Below are 16423 nucleotides of genomic sequence, written 5' to 3' on the forward strand. Positions count from 1 at the left end.
TAGGAGTGGCTTCTTCTCAAAAATGCTAATCTATAAACTAAAACGGTTAATCAACCTTAACATCTAGTCTGCATACAGCAGCTTTTGCATGGGAAGTGTGGCACTGATACATAAGCTTATGCAGATCCTTTCCTCTGAAAGTACCTCTGAAAAGATCCCAAGCAACATTTAAGATTTAACTTAAGCTTGACTTCAGTCTTCAAAGAATAAGAACCTGCCATAAGGGTCCTTTCACTCTATTCACTTGTGTGCCAGCAATGTCAGCCAAAGACATTGCTGTTTAAAGGAATGTTTTGATAGGAAAAGATTTTGATTGTTCCTAAACATAGGAAGTAATTTCCCTAATTTTTGAAGACCAGAATTACAAACTTGCATCTCTTTAAATACTGAGAACGAAAGGAAGTGTTTCTTCATACCAAATTAATTTGCTTAGTGAAAACCTTCATTTAAAAAGATATTAAAAGCCCTCAGTCTTACTGTTTAGGTAACACCTTTACTTTGGTACATCTAAGTTTCTTCCAAAGGATAAATGCTTAATATGGCTGTTCTAGGAAGGTCAGAAAGTTGTATGTGCTGTGTTCTACCTCATCAAATGGAACAGCTGCCATCAGCAGTAATTTAAATACCACTAACAAATTTTAGTGTACAAAAGAAAATGTTGTTAGGCATGCATCTTCCATTGTATTCAGTTTATTTTCACTATCCAAATGCAAAAAGAAACACACAGTTAAGTTTCAGGTATGGATATACAGTTTTCTAAAAATATCCCTTTCATGTTCTCTTCACTGAACCATGTGTTTAAATGTTTACATTTCAATCATAAGTGGCAGGTATCTTTTCCTCCCTGCTCCTTATCATCTAGGGACTTTTTCTACTTTAATATAAAGTACTGTAAATCTCTTATTCAAAAAGAAAAATTCAGAACAAAACTTCTTAGTCAAACACCTTTTCAGAATTGTTGTCTGGCATGGCAAAACATTTAGTAGTTTATTTTGGTATAGTAATTACTGAAATTTTTTCAGCCAGGTTAGGTGTCTGTGAATATTTCAGACTTAAGGCAGACAATACACAGTTTAGAAATATATTAGCACATACTTGTCATGATATGGTATTTTCAGTAGACATCAGGTTTTCATAATTCATTGTGCATTTCACATTCCAGAAAGCTTCTCCCATGCTGAACATCATCCTTCTTCCTTTAGTCTTGTTCTTCTACACCTCTACTTTTGCTCTCAGAACTCTAACCTCTAGGTGTTTGTGATCCTACATTCCTGAAAAGCTTGCTTTCTTTACACAAGAGTTACATTTCTTCATACTTAATGCAGTAACATATTTTCCCATACATTTCAGGGCACCTGGTCAACATATCAACTAAATGCAACAACTAAAAATTTAATTTTGAGGGAAAAATGTAATTCTTACATATATTTTCACAGTTGCATTCATCAGCACATTTAACAACAATTATCTCAACTATGGGAGCTTTTAACCAGTACTAGGACTTGACAAGAACATGTGTTTCTTTTCCTGAAAATTAATTTCTCCTCTGACTTACTACATGACTGTTGCAAGTTTGTGGAATACTGTGTGGAATATTTGAAATTTAAAAACTAACTTTGAAACTTAACATATTTATACTGATAGACTACGAACCAATACACAACACAATTCTTGATTGCAGAGATTCTGTAAGATACATTGTGCACTTATTAAAAATTTCTTTCACTTCCAATGTAAGTGCAAAGCAGTAATTAATATTTTAATTCTACACTGTAGTAGCAGTCATGTATACATAAACCAGCACCTCTTCTATCAACAAAATCAAACAGCATTTTGGGTAGCATAATGATTACACTAAAGTATTACAAATGCAATGCCAACTGAAGACATTTTCTAAAACAAAGTACTTAGTCTATTAATACAAATGCCATGTAAAAATATGACATTATCTATGCTACTGTAGATCTGAGAGCTTTCAAAATACAAAATACAGTGGGTTTTAGCGGTGTTGTTTTGTTTTTTTTTTTTTAAAGGTTACACAATTGGCAGTAGCAAATTCAGCAAAATCACTACATTTACATCCTCAACAGCTTTTTGAGAAAGCCACCAGATCTGCTCTGGGACCTAAATATTGACACTGCAGATGACTATACCTCTCCCGAGTCCTAAGCACTACTTGGTCCTATTCTCCCAGCTAAGAACATTAAACCCAAATGCTCAAGCCCTCTACACAGGCCTCTGTTTGTTAAAAAAGACTGCCTCTGACCAACACCACACAATTACACTGCGGTGTAAAGATATGGCTTTCTCTAAAAATGATATAGTATTAAAGTAAAAAAAAAAAAAAAACAACAACAAACTAACAACCCCAAAACAAACAAAAACACTCCACAAGACACTTAAAAATCATCCTTGAATTCACCACTACATTTATGCAATCAAACAGACTATGTAATTAATCAAAATGCAGTAAGAACAAGAAAAAGACCTTTAATTCATTTGAAAAATTAGCAGACTGGAAGATTTCTTCATTGCATTACACAAACTTCCCTGAGATTTTTACATAAATTATGTTTAGTCTACTATGTATTTGAAACCAGTGAGCTACTGAGTGTTGTACACTGCAAATGTTACATAATTCCTGCATATGTTATTCAGCTAAAATGCTGTCTTGATACTTTAAAGCTTTATCTCCTTTGTTACAAAAAAGCCACAATACACGTAACTGAGACTACAAATGCAAAGACATTTTTTGCACAAAATTTCAGATCCTCAAAGCAAGGTATAGAAATTGAGAAAACACGTTAAGTTGAACAAACCACTTCAAAGTTCTTTGCAGCTTAAAAACTGACTGTGAAATTGGTTTGAAAAATTATCTATGCAAATGCTTGGTGGCAAGAACACTAACAGAAATAGTTTTAAATGCAATGGGCAAAGAGAAGGTTGATGCTGCTCTCCATATTTAGCACTCTCTCGTACTATAAAATAGTAATTTTGTAGGAGTGATTGTGGGAGAGAAACATCATAGTGGTACAAAATACTGTTATACTGGCACTATATTATACTAAGAAAAGATTTTTTAGGGTTTTTTGTGTGGTTTGTTTTTTTTTTTTTTTTTTGGTTTGGTTTTTTTTAGTTTTTTTAGAAGTTGAGGTTCTTAAATTTCTGGTAAAATGGATGTAGTTAACCAAAAATATTAAGGAGGCTCCACAGTGAAAGTAACCTCTGTTTCACTCACTGCCACAAATTTTAAAAATGAACACTTCATTTTAAATATAAGTCTGGATGTCAGGTCAGTTTGCCATATCCCCTTAACTGAACTTCTCTCAGCAGAAGTCCAAAAAGAACAAGCATTATACTTTGCAAACAATAATGCTTAAGTAAAAACAAACAAACAAACAAACAAGATTATTTGAACTAAAAATAAACAAACCCTGCAATTATACTGCTTTGAGATATGAGATTATCCCCAAGTTTTATGCCTCAAGGCAAAACCAAGCACTCTCTTGTCCAAAAAATTTTTGTTACTTATTTCAAAAGCTGAATTATACAGCATTCAGGTAGCTCTGATCTCCTTCCAGTTCTCAGTAACTGGAATCATGTCCTTGCCCTCCGCTGACTGTGGAGCAATTGTACTTGTAACTCCTCCTTCTAAATAGTCTCATGTTGGGTATTACCACAGAAATAAATACGCTTGGGCCACTTCAATACAGAACAGGCTTGAAGTGGTTGTGACTGGCTATATCAGATACTGAGCTCTGTGCTGGAAGGAAGATATTAAGATAATCATCTTAACAGCAAAGTGAGAAATTGTGAAAGTGAGGGAATTTTCTAGATTTTTAATCCTGCTTTGAAAGTTTCAATTCATTCACTTATGGCTGCACAAAAACTACAAGGAGGGAAAGAAAAAAAGAGCAGCATTTAAAAGCAGTATACTTAGCTTTTTCTTATTTACACTGAAGACACTACCTTGTGTAAAATGAATTCATTTCTATGTGTTACCACAGTATCTTCAGTTCTATAAAGGCAATCTAATACTCATCAATGAAGGAGTAGGAATAAAAGGAAAACATCTTTGCTTTTTCATTTTTAAGTTAAAATTTTTGCGTGGATTACTAAGTTTTCTGTCTCTCCCAATAAAGCACAATTTGCTCCCTTTCCCTCAAATTACTTACAGTACATCACACAGCTACATCTCTTTGGATATACTGCTGGCTGATAACTGATTCAGACAGGCACAGCAAACCACTTCTGTTTTGTTACACAGAGAAGCCAGTTCTGCATCAACAATGAAAAAATCATGAAACTGTATTAACAGACGAAAGTCTTTGTGCAACACACAAAACAAGGTGCCAAGTCACTATATACTCAGTGTAAAAGTATTTCTAGAAGTCTTTTCTGGGCATCTCCACTTTAACATGGAAATACAATGTTTTTTTATCTCTTAGTTTCATCACATTTTAAGTCACCTCTTTTTTGTACTGCCAAGTAAGGCAAATAATCGTGTTGCTGAATGACCACCCATTATTTTAGAAAAGTAATTTTTTTCCCTATTGAGAATTTCAACATGTTCTCATAGTGACAAATATATCCTGATAAAAAAGCCCTAGCAGGATTCCTCAGTATGAAGATTAAGATAGGGTATTTGCCACAAAGATTTTACTTCCAGCAAAGATGTGTGCACATGTACATATGTCAAATATACACAGCTGACCAAGTTTTTTGGTTTTTTGTTCTGCATTCCAACTCATCCTCTGAAGAAGGGACAGTTTTCTTATCCACCCATGCTTTCCCTTATATGATCCACTCGCTGAGAAAGATCCCGAAAGGTGGGGCGCTGGGCAACATTATTGTTCCAGCATTCTTTCATGATAGCATAAATCTGGAGAAGAAAAAAAAAAAGAAAATTGGTAGTAGGCAAACAGATACCATACATATTTACTTGAAACTGAACTAAAGAACATCCAGCTTAACTTTATGCTTCCAAATAACAGCTGCAGAAGAGTGTGTCTAAACTCTTGTTATACCCATCAGTTTGATCCCAGTGACAGCAAGAACCTAGGATAGATGGCTCTGTAAAAGCTCTTACTATAAAAGACAATTTTTTAAAAGTTAGCATGAAAATTCACTCAGCTGTTTTTTGAAACTTTTACAAGACTTAAGTTATTTTGTTAAGTATTTGTATTTTTTCTTGCTTTTTTTTTGAAAAGTTCAAAAATGCTTTAACATGACAAACACCAGTATGACCAGAAATCAGATTTACAAAAACAGGAATTCTAAGTAAGACTTCCCCTGCGAAGTTAACATATACTTCTCCACATTTGTATAATTATTCTTCATATATAATCAGAAATAAGCCAAAAAAAAAAAAGTTACTGTGCAAACTGAACCAACTTTGAAAGATATTTCCACTACAATAGTTACATGGCAACAGTTTTCTTTTTGCCCAGAGATGTACCTGATACCCGGTCTCATACAACTTGCCAAGCTCTTCACCTGTACTCTTCTGATTAACTCAATCCAGATTGTTATTACCAATTTCTCATACTTTCAACAGTTTTTCACATGTTGCTTAAGAACACTTTATACAGCTACGAGGAAAAAAAATAGAAACTGTTCCTTATCTTTCAGCAAATTTGAAACACCTGCATTGACCAAGCTGCTTTAGAACTAAGTCTCAAGCAGCTTGTAAACTGCAAGATAAGGTACTGTAAGCTACAGGTATCTGGAAGATTTATTATCTGTGATGACTGGCCTTCCAGGATCAAAAGGGGATGAATACAGTTTCTGACACAGAGACATTTCCATCTTGCTTTGATATCTGGAGAAATGTCAGACACTGAAACCTTTGGGTTAGTTAAAATACAGTTTCAGTAAAACAGATTATTTATTATCTTATACATATGACATTCAGGTTATCTACAGAAGACCAAACCTTTGCAATTCAACAGTTGCTATACTGGTACATAAAGTGCAAGAAAGGTTCTTCAAAGGTTCTTTCTATTCTCTATACATTTTTTCTTCCCCTGTGGCTTCCTGCCTCACTTGTACCATTCCTTCTTTCTCCTCTATTAGACCATTTGACCCTGATGTTTTCTCTTTCATCAGTTTTAAATTGATTATTTCTTGACTTATTGCCAAGTGTGCTTGACTTTAAAGGGATGCAGCAATTAATCTGAGCCGGCAGTTACATATGTAAAAAACAACAACCCATAACTATTTTCCTTCTGTTTTTTTTTACTACTGATTCACCTACACAGCCCAAGCAGGTCAGTGTGACTGAACCAAGCTTTGTGCACCCTGCTCTGAAGAATAGAATACTACAAGGTTTAGGAGTGGTATGAAAGTATTTTTTAAAGCATCTGGTGTAAAAGTAAAACCAAAAGAATACTGAATTAATTTAAGTCCTCTGAGGACAGCTTTACAGCTATACTTTAGTATCTACAAAGAACATAAATACAAATCTGAAGACCCTGAACAAAGAAAATCTGATTCATATACTTAACTGTGCCTATAGTCTGCAAGTTGAAAATGTTTGATGGTGAATAATATGCATTATAAACATAAGCCTTCCACACTTGAGAAGGGAACAGTAACAGAAAGGCAATAATCAAGATAAGAAACTCTTTAAATCCTGCAATTAAATGTGAAAAACCTTAGGTGGATATTAAGATTTTTTTTGCTGAATATTACAGATTTCAAAAGAATCCAAAGTTCACAGCTTTGAATGAGAATCCCTACTGGGACTTACACGGAGCAAGTTCTATATACTAATCTTGTTGCCTTAATACATCTATCTTTTTGAAATAGAAGTGTGAGTGCCCAAGTACAGCAGTCAGTTATAGCAGTCCCACTTCATATATTTAGCAAGACTACAGTCTGGGCTCCTGAGGCAGTACAAGCTAAAGAATCAGAAAAAAGAGAAAAGATTACACTCATCATGAAACTGATAAAATAACAGTACAGCCATTCCACTTGAATTGATACTTTAGTGGTCCAAGCAGAACAAAGTACAAGTTTTGCATTTACAGGTATCCCCCCTAACTGAGCACCCTTTACACTACAGTAATATTTTAACACAGTACTTTACCTCATCAGGGCATCCATCTGGTCTCGGCAGTCGTCCATTATTCTTCAAAAGCTCTATCAAATGAAATACAATCATCTGCCCTTGTTTATCATTGCCAATCATGCGCATGAATTCCTGAAATAAAAGGCCAATTGTAATATATAATCTTTAGAGGAAAAAAAGATGCTCCAATATTCTTACCAAGCAAAAATTATTTATAAGACTAATAAGAATAAATTGAATAGTACACAACAATGATGAAATTATAAGTTACACATCCAGAGAATATATCAATAATTACAGATTTTTTTTTTTGTGTGTAAAATGGAATAATGATATGGAATAGATTAAAATGGAACGATACATACACAATTCAAAGCACTAAGTGAAAAATCTTTAAAAATTTTTAAAAATGTTGGTCAACATCTGATGATCTTTAAAAATGTTGGTCATCATCTGATGATTTGGCTACCGTGGATAAAGAGAAAGCTGAGGTTTTCAACTACTTCTATGCCTGAGTCCTCAAAGGCAAGGGCTTCAGTCACACTGCCCAAGTTGAGAAAGGCAGATGGAAGGACTGAGAGAATGAAGACCCTAAGACCACTGTAGGAGAAGTTTATGTTCACGACCATTTAAGGAAATGGAATGTGCAGAAGTCTGTAGGACCTGATGAAATTTATTCAAGGATCCTGAGGGAGCTGGCAGATGAAGTTGTTAAGGTGAAGTTTATGATGACTGGAAAAAGGGAAAGATAACCCTGATTTTTGAAAAGGGAAAAGTGAAAGACAATGAACTACAATCTAGTCAGTCTCACCCCTGCCAGGCAAGATCATGCAGCCAATTCTCCTACACATCATGCTAAGGCATATAGAAAACAAAGAAGTGAATGAAAACAGATAACATGGCTTTACTAAGGGCACAAATTTTTGCCTGAGAAATCTAGTGACTTTCTATGATGGAGCTACCTAGTCTTATGCAAAGTTTGACACTGTCCCACATGACATTCTTGTCTCTAAATGGGAGAGACATGGGTTTGAGGGATGGGGGACTCAGTGGATAGAGAACTGGCTGATAGGCTGTGCTCAGAGTTGTGGTCAATAGCTTCCTGTCCACAGGGAGAGTAGTGAAGGGTGTTGTCCCTGAGGGGTCAGTACCAGGGCCAAAACTGTTCAACACCTCTGTAGGTGACGTGGACAGTGGGACTGAGTGCACTCTCAGCACATTCACTGACCACAGCCTGCATGGTGCAGCTGACACCCTACAGGGAAGGGATACATCCTGAGGGACCTGGACAGGCTTGAGAGGTGGGCCATGCAAACCTCATGACGTTCAGTAAGGAGAAGCAAAAGGTTCTGCACATGGGTCATGGCAATCCTGGGCACACCTGTGGGTTGGGAGGAGAAGTGATTGAAAGTAGCCCTGTGGAGAAGGACTTGGGGGTGATGGTTGATGCAAAACTCCACATGACCCAGCCATGGGCACTCACAGCCCAGAAGGCCAAACGTGTCCTGGGCTGCATCCAAAGCAGCGTGACCAGCAGGGCCAAGCAGAGGATTCTGCCCCTCTGCTCTGCTGAGACCCCACCTGCAGTGCTGCATCAGCTCTGGGGTCCCAGCACAGGAGGAACATGGACCTGTTGGAGCAAGTCCAGAGAAGGGCATGAGGCTGATAACAGGACTGGAGCAGGACAGTCTTATGAGGACAGACTGAGGAAGTTGGATCTGTTCTGCCTGGAGAAGAGAAAGTTGTGTAGAGACTTCACAGCAACTTCCAGGATCTGAAGGGGTCCTGCAGCAAAGGTGGAGACCCTTAATCAGGAACTGCAGTGATAGAACAAGGAGTAATGGGTACAAACCAAAAGGGGAGAAAGAAAGATTGGATATTAGGAAGAAATTCTTTACTGTGAGGGTGGTGAGACATTGGAATGGACTGCCAAGAGAAGATGTGGCTGCCCCTGGGGGTGCTCAAGGCTGGGCTGGACGGGCCTCTGAGCACCCTCATCTAGTGGGAGGTGTCCCTGCCAGGGAGGGAACTGGCAGGGGGGAACTGGGACTAGATGATCTTTAAGGTCCCTTCCAACACGTAACATTCTATGCTTCTGTGATTAATTGGTTTTAAAAGGATTAAACTCACAGCTGATTCTACAGAGTTCTCTGCAACATTAAAATAACTTAACGCTTTGAAAAATGCCAAATAGAAAACAGATATTATCATGCTGATGTATAAAAAATGGTTAGCAGGACTAATCAGTAATGACACAGCAGAAAAATTAGTATAATTAAAGTCAGCAAAAATGGCTTAGATAAACCTTGCTGCCCAAAAAACCAAAATAACCCAAAAAGCAGATTAAAACCTCACTCAGACTGCCAGACATCAAAAGTAAATGAGGATGTGTTATCAACTGAAATAAATTTCTAAGTACAACATAAAGGACATTTTTTTCCTCCAGTGCTTCCAAATTTCTTTAATGATCCTTGACATGAAAGTATCAATCACCCATTGGCTGAACATGCAAATGGCTGGGTTTTAAAAACAATGTATAACTATAAAGGGTACAAGAGTTAAACAGACCACTTTGGTTAAATTTACCATATTACCTTTTCTTGATGCATACCAGTAGGATTCATTGAAAGAATAGTCCACCTGTGCTCTAACTTACTCTATCACTTCATTTCACAATCCTTCTGAAGAACTCTAGGTGTCTGCAACATTTATGTTCTTATGCTGGAAGAGCTGTCCTGAGTTCTTCCTTGATACCTCTGATAGCTCATTGTATGGACTTACTAAGAGGTCCACTGAGGCCAGTGCAGAGGTATCCTCCAAGGGCATTTTTGACTATCATCACTATTCAGCTCTCAAAACAACATTTGCCAGGACTGACAGTCTGGCCAAGTAAATACAGAAGCCTGAACTCTCCTCTGTTATGCCCATGGTTATTGCTAGGTGAAAATAAGATCATGTATCTTATTTTCAGTTGGAGGATAACAGTATCTTTCTTCTCTCACTATAAACTTGTCTTTAAACACACCTGTCAACAGTCTGCAAAGAGCCACTCCTTTTCTTTCCTGAACTTTGCTAACTTACTAACTTGGGTTCTGCTAACATAAAATACCTTAAGTTCTTATTTAAGTTAACTTAATTTCTATGTATGTGTTTGGCTCAGCCTTAAATTTGGAACAACATTAAAAGTAAAGGTAATGCAATGGACTGGTTGCATCTGGGACAACACTCTACAAAGGATGGGAAAGAACAACCTATAACAAGAGATTTTAAAACCTTTTTCAAACAGAAGTTACAGAGTGGATAAGATATGCACAGATTATGAAGTAATTTTGAGATCTTCTTTCTTTCTTATGGCTTGATACCAGTACCTTTTAGTTACTGCTTCAGACTTGATGCTGTCTCATAAACACTAAGGTATCTCCAGAAAAGGATCAGAAAACATCAAGCTATTAAGGTACATGACAATCTAGAAAATTTAAATAAACAAATTCTCTGAGATTCATTAACTGTATACTTACAGCTGGTGGGCTTTTGCTTTTGTCAATATAGGTGAAGAGTTCATATAAGACTACACCAAAGCTCCACACATCTGAGGCCACAGAAAATTTGCTTTCTGTCAGAGATTCTGGAGCATACCTGCAACACACAGTACAAGTACAATTGCTCTCTGCAACATGTGCCATTTTGAGTTTGAAAACATTTGTTTTAGTAAGACAGATTTCTTTTTCATGAGTAAGTGTTCTTTATTCATTGATATTAGCATGGTCTCATTTCCTTTTGGTACCTTCAATTACTAACTACTCCTTTAATAATAGTTAATTGGTTTTGAAAACCAAATTCACCTTAAACAAATGCAGTTTGTGATAACTATAACCAAGTTTGATTTTTTTTCCAATAAAGTTGTAGATATATTTCTTATTTGAAGTGCAAGAAAACAAGAATTTGATGTGATAAGACCTGCAAAGAAGGACAATATAGCCTTCCATCACTTTCAGTGAACTGTGTTGCAGGCACTTTTGGAACTAAACTGTACATCTCCAATAACATCTACTAAGGTGCCATTTTGTATCACTTATTCTTTAGGTAAACAGTGCCTGAGCCAAAATTAAAATACAGACTAAAATCACATGTGTGGAATGGCATTTTCTCTTGGAGTGTATCCAACAGATCTCAGCTGGAAGACATGAATGACCAGTGTTTAGGGAGCTAGAACACCTAAAAATTTGAAAGCATCCAGGCAAATGGGGCATTTTAGACTTCCTTTACCTCTGAAAATGTTTTCTGTTGGATGCTAGAGAAGTATTAAATAAGTATTTTTTGGGATTTTTGTTTTGGGGGTTTTTCTGGGTTTTTTAAAAATATGTTGGAAAGTCCTAAGTGCTTCTCTGTGAAGTGAAATATCATGCAAGTGACTTTCACAGTGCTGGAGAACTGGTGTGGAGATTGCAAGTAAGAATTCCACAACATGCTGAAATGGCAAAAACTGAAAACATGCCATGATTCCACATACCAAAAGAAGACTTACCAAAATATAGGACTTTCACCAGGTTCTTTCACTTTGTAGTATTCTTTGTCTTGTGGCAAGACTTTTGTCAATCCAAAATCTCCAATTTTAACTCTGTTCTCATTCTCCACCAAGATATTTCTTGTTGCCAAATCCCGGTGAACATATCTTTTTGTACCCAGATACTCCATGCCCTAGGTATAGAGGTTACAAACAGAACAAGAAAAGAGTTATTTTTACCACTACATAGCTGCACATGCCCTAAGAGGATGAATTAACCTCAAAGTTAAAACCAAAACCAAGTTTGTCTTCTCTGAGGAGTTAATTTTTCCAAGCTCAGGGACTTCCCTTTAACTGGCCAGAGACAGACTAAGCACCTGTCAGAGCCAAGTATTTTATTGATTATGTAGCTGGATAAATGCTACTGCTCCTTTCTGTGCCCAAATACAGTTGGCTGGTGATATGCAGAAGGAAAAAATTTGGGCTAAGCTACACAATCCAGAGCACATGAGAAGATTGTCCAACATATCCGTTTCATTTACACTTTTTTCTTCATTTTCTGCATCTGCTTTCCCAATTGCTTTCATGAAAATTTGTATTATGATTCCTTGAATTCCTTGGCAATTCCTGTATTCCCAACTGTGTGCCTTGTATCTCTTTTGTATGGACAATTATTCACCAATAGAGTTCTGCTTATTGTTATATTTCTAGAGATTGCTGTAACAAAACAATGGTCTGAAGCCATGCTGTCTTTTGTTGCTGATGATCCCTTCTTACCAGTGCACCTAATTACTTTCACTAACAATGAAATTTGGAAAAAGCCAGTGTGTGTAGTGGCATTACTAAAACAAGAAGGACTTCCTTAGACAGCAATAAATGGAGGACTGGAAGTGATGCTGCACATTGTCAAGAGATACCCAACTCACACGTGAAAGGAATCACGAAGCAAGCTGTCAGTTTCATAGTTTTATAAGAAAGCATATCACCCTTTTAACACAATGGAAAAGTTAAATTACACAAATAGCACTAGAGATCTCAAAAGTTCTGAAAAGTAACATTATTACTAGTCATGCCAAAAGGCTTATTTCTCTCTCTCTCTATTTTTTTTTTCTTAATGTGAGAAATCTCAGATTTTGGCTACAAAGTACAATCTTTCTCTCAGATTCTAGTACCTCCCATACCACTGGGTGGCATTGCTGTTCTCTCACAGCTCATTCCAAAACTGTTCAAAAATGCCCCATACCTCATTGCCAGCTTATTCACTGCCATAAATATCAAAGCTAACTTCTTCAAAGTGAGGCTTCTATATTTCTGGTACAACTACCCTATGAAAATGCTACAGCTTTTTCTTACTACAATGTACTATTCTGAAAACAGCCATAAAGTTGGATAGTAACTTTTCTGTTAGCCTGGAAAACACCTAAGACAGATCTTTAATTGAAATCATGCAAATTCTAAGTGGATATCACAATCCTGTGGCACTAGTCTAACAACAGAGTTTAAATGTAATTTTAAATGTTTCTGCCTTTAAAACTGGGTTCACCAGCAAGGACACCTGAAACACTTCAAACATTAAGAGAAGGAAAACCTTTCCCAATACAGTAGTAGCAAGGAACCAAAACACAGTAAACAACCAAACACATTCATCTTAACCTTCAGGTAATGAGTGTGCCTTCATTTCTCTCATACACTTCAGAGGAGAACAGCAAGGCAGAGGTAGAAAGGTTTGTGATCAAACCCCCACAAGATTACAGACTGACAGAAATGCAATGCAGAAAGATGAGATGTGAGATGCTGAAAGAGCAAACACTGCAAGAAAAGCAAAATCAGCTGAAAGTGTAACATGGTCAGCTAAACAAAGAAAAAGCATTCAGGTTCCATTTTCACAATATCAGGTACTTGCTATGTTTATAATTACGTTGTTTTAGAGTATCAGAATGCCAGAGATTAGAGAAATCTTAAAGCAATCGATATAACCTCTACTTTGCAGATCGTACAGCAACAACACTACAAAGCAAGGCACGTACACGGTAACGCTTAGATTTTGCTTTTCTTAGAAGTGAAGACATTTCTTTAAGAGCAAACTCTGTGCAGATTTCCCACATTTTCATAATGTTTGTCCCCATGGTTTGTCATTACCAAAGCAGGATGTTTTCCCACTTTAGTATCTGCACGATGCATATTTTAGCTCCCTTTCTCTTGGCTGGTGCTTGGTACTTAGGAAGGAATCATCTCATCTGCTATTTTGATTTCTCACCCTCCTAAAGACCTGTAATATATTCAAAGTTCTTTTATGTATGTGTATGCACACACACATTAAGGTCCTTTTTTCTTTGTAGTTTCTGAATACAGCTCCTTTCCCCAAGATTTCTACCATATTTGCACAGCCACCAAAGGTCAAAATCCACCTTCCAGTCCTCCCAATGGATACCTCAGACCAGGATCCTTAGACATGTTGCCACTCTTATTTCACCAGGCTTTGAATGAAAGCCTGAGGACTTCTACATGCTTCGCAATTTCTTATGAGTTCACAAGGCCAGCACCTTGAGGTCACAGGCTGAGATGGATACAGAATAAAACAGCTAAGTGTCTGCAGCCTTTTTGTGCTCAAAAATCCATGTTGCATCTTACTTCTATGAAAGATTCGGTCACTGCCCTCATAGATGGTGCTGCGTTTTAAGACTCTTCCAGGTCTCTGCTTGAACAAAGATTTTTTTTATAGTGACTTACCAGCATAACAACAGTAATTTTGTTGCAGAAATAAGTATGAGATAATTTCTTAGGCTGTTACAGGAGAATGACTTTTTGTTTTGGAGAAACAGATCAGAGAGATCTTCAACCCTCTGAAGTGGGTGGTCACCTGTTCAATCCTTTCTCTCTGTGAAAAGACTGACACTTGCCATAGACTTGCTAACTTCTTTGTTTTCCCACATTTGACACTGCTTGCCCATCAACCAGCTTCTCCTGGAGACAACCCACATTACTGTGCTTCAGTGAAGCACATGAATAGGTGAGATAAGTTGTTAAAGGTGCATCATTCCTCATGCATACAAGAGGTTCAGCAGCTAAAAGGTTAGTCCAGTTTCAAGTAGGGAACTAGCAAGCTCTTTACATCATAAGAAAGTCTGAATGTCAGGAGAAGGTCTTGGCTCTGGCAGAGATTCTCCCCTATTTTCAGACCTTTTCTGTAGATATTGCAGAAGCCAAGTCTTAGGATCTTAAGGTGGCAGGGCACAATTACCAGACATACGAATATGTGTGGACAACATACCCTAAAAACACCCTCATCCATCTTAGTGTGATGAGGAAGCTGACAGAAGAGCTCGCCAAGCCACTCTCCATCATCTGGCATCAGTCCTGGCTCACTGGGGATGTCCCAGATGACTGAAAGTTGTCTAGTATGACACCGATCCACAAAAAGGGCCAGAAGAAGGATTTGGTAAACTACAGGGCAGTCAGCCTCAGCTCGGTGCTTGGCAAGGTTATGGAACAGATCATCTTGAGTGTCATCACATGGCACCTACAGGATGGCCAAGGGCTCAGACCCAGCCAGCATGGATTTAGGAGGTGCAGGTCCTGATCTCCTTTTATGACCAGGTGACCTGCCTGGTGGATGCCGGAAAGGCTGTGGATGTTGTCTATTTGGACTTCAGCAAGGCCTTTGACACAGTCTCCCATAGCACACTCCTGGAAAAGCTGTCAGCCCACAGCTTGGACAGGAGCACTCTTTGCTGGGTTCAGAACTGGCTGGATGGCTGGGCCCAGAGAGTGGTGGTGAACGGTGCTGCATCCAGCTGGGGACAGTCACCAGTGGTGTCCCCCAGGCATTTGTGTTGGGCCCAGTCCTGTTTAATGCCTTCACTGATGATCTGGATGAGGGGATCCTCAGTAAATTCATGGACAGCACTAGGTAGGGTGGTAGTGTTGATCTGCTGGAGTATAGTAAGGCTCTGCAGAAGGATGTGGACAGGCTGGATCGATGGGCCGAATCCAGCAATATGAGGTTTAACAAGACCAAGTGCCAGGTCTTGCACTTTGGCCACAACATCCCCAGGCAGAGCTCCAGGCTGGGGACAGAGTGGCTGGACAGTGGCCAAGCAGAAAGGAACCTGGGGATACAGACTGACAGCAGCTGAACATGAGCCAGCAGTGCCCAGGTGGCCAAGAAGGCCAATGGCATCCTGGCCTGTACCAGCAATAGTGTGGCCAGCAGGACCTGGGCAGGGATTGTTCCCCTGTACTCAGCACTGGTGAGGCTGCACCTCAAATCCTGTCTCCAGGTCTTGGGTCCTCAGTTTAGGAAGGGCATTGAAGTGCTGGAGCATGTCCAGAGAAGGTCAACAGGGCTGTGGGAGCACAAGTGAGAAGCAGTTGAGGGAGCTGAAGTTGTTTAGCCTGGAGAAAAGGAGGCTCAGGGGGCACCTCATCCCTCCCTACAACTCCCTAAAAGGAGGCTGTAGTCAGATGAGGGTTGAGCTCTTTTCCCAGGCAACCAGCAATAGGACTAGAGGACATAGCTGCACCAGGAAAGGTTTAAGTTGCACATTAAGAAGAAATTGTTCACAGAAAGGGTGATTGGGAATTGGAATGAGTTGTTCAGGAATGTGGGGGAGTCACTGTCCATGAAAGTGTTTAAGGAAAAACTGGATGTGGCACTCAGTGCCATGGCCTGGTTGACCAGATGGTGTTCATTCATAGGTTGGACTCAATGATCTCAAATGTCTTTTCCAGCCTTGTCGATTTTGTGATTATGTAATCCTATGTAACCTGCTGTTTCCATGTCTTTGATGTAGGTATTGGGAAAAGAAATTTAAAAATATTTCTGGTACATGCCTTGAGGGGTTGTG

General features: G+C 38.3%; 1 protein-coding gene across 17 annotated transcripts in view; it reads right to left on the reverse strand.

Annotated features, from left to right (window-relative positions):
* Positions 1–674: 674 nt before the first annotated feature.
* The window catches only part of JAK2 (Janus kinase 2), an 89272-nt gene continuing 73523 nt past the window's right edge, over positions 675–16423 (reverse strand). For 14 of the 17 annotated variants that reach the window (XM_053931742.1, XM_053931740.1, XM_053931745.1 and 11 more), the window contains 4 exons: positions 11598–11770; positions 10591–10708; positions 7091–7204; positions 675–4882 (listed from right to left, as the gene is read on the reverse strand). In XM_053931742.1, coding sequence (XP_053787717.1) covers positions 4775–4882; positions 7091–7204; positions 10591–10708; positions 11598–11770 — 513 coding nt within the window. In that variant the 3' untranslated portion in view covers positions 675–4774. Of the gene's footprint in view, positions 4883–5458; positions 5592–7090; positions 7205–10590; positions 10709–11597; positions 11771–13705; positions 13846–14477; positions 15923–16423 lie in introns of those variants that run through there. The other 3 variants (XR_008428516.1, XM_053931753.1, XM_053931754.1) reach the window with 3 other exon arrangements.

The sequence above is a fragment of the Vidua chalybeata genome, chromosome Z, assembly GCF_026979565.1.
Source record: "Vidua chalybeata isolate OUT-0048 chromosome Z, bVidCha1 merged haplotype, whole genome shotgun sequence".
Classification (NCBI taxonomy): domain Eukaryota; kingdom Metazoa; phylum Chordata; class Aves; order Passeriformes; family Viduidae; genus Vidua; species Vidua chalybeata.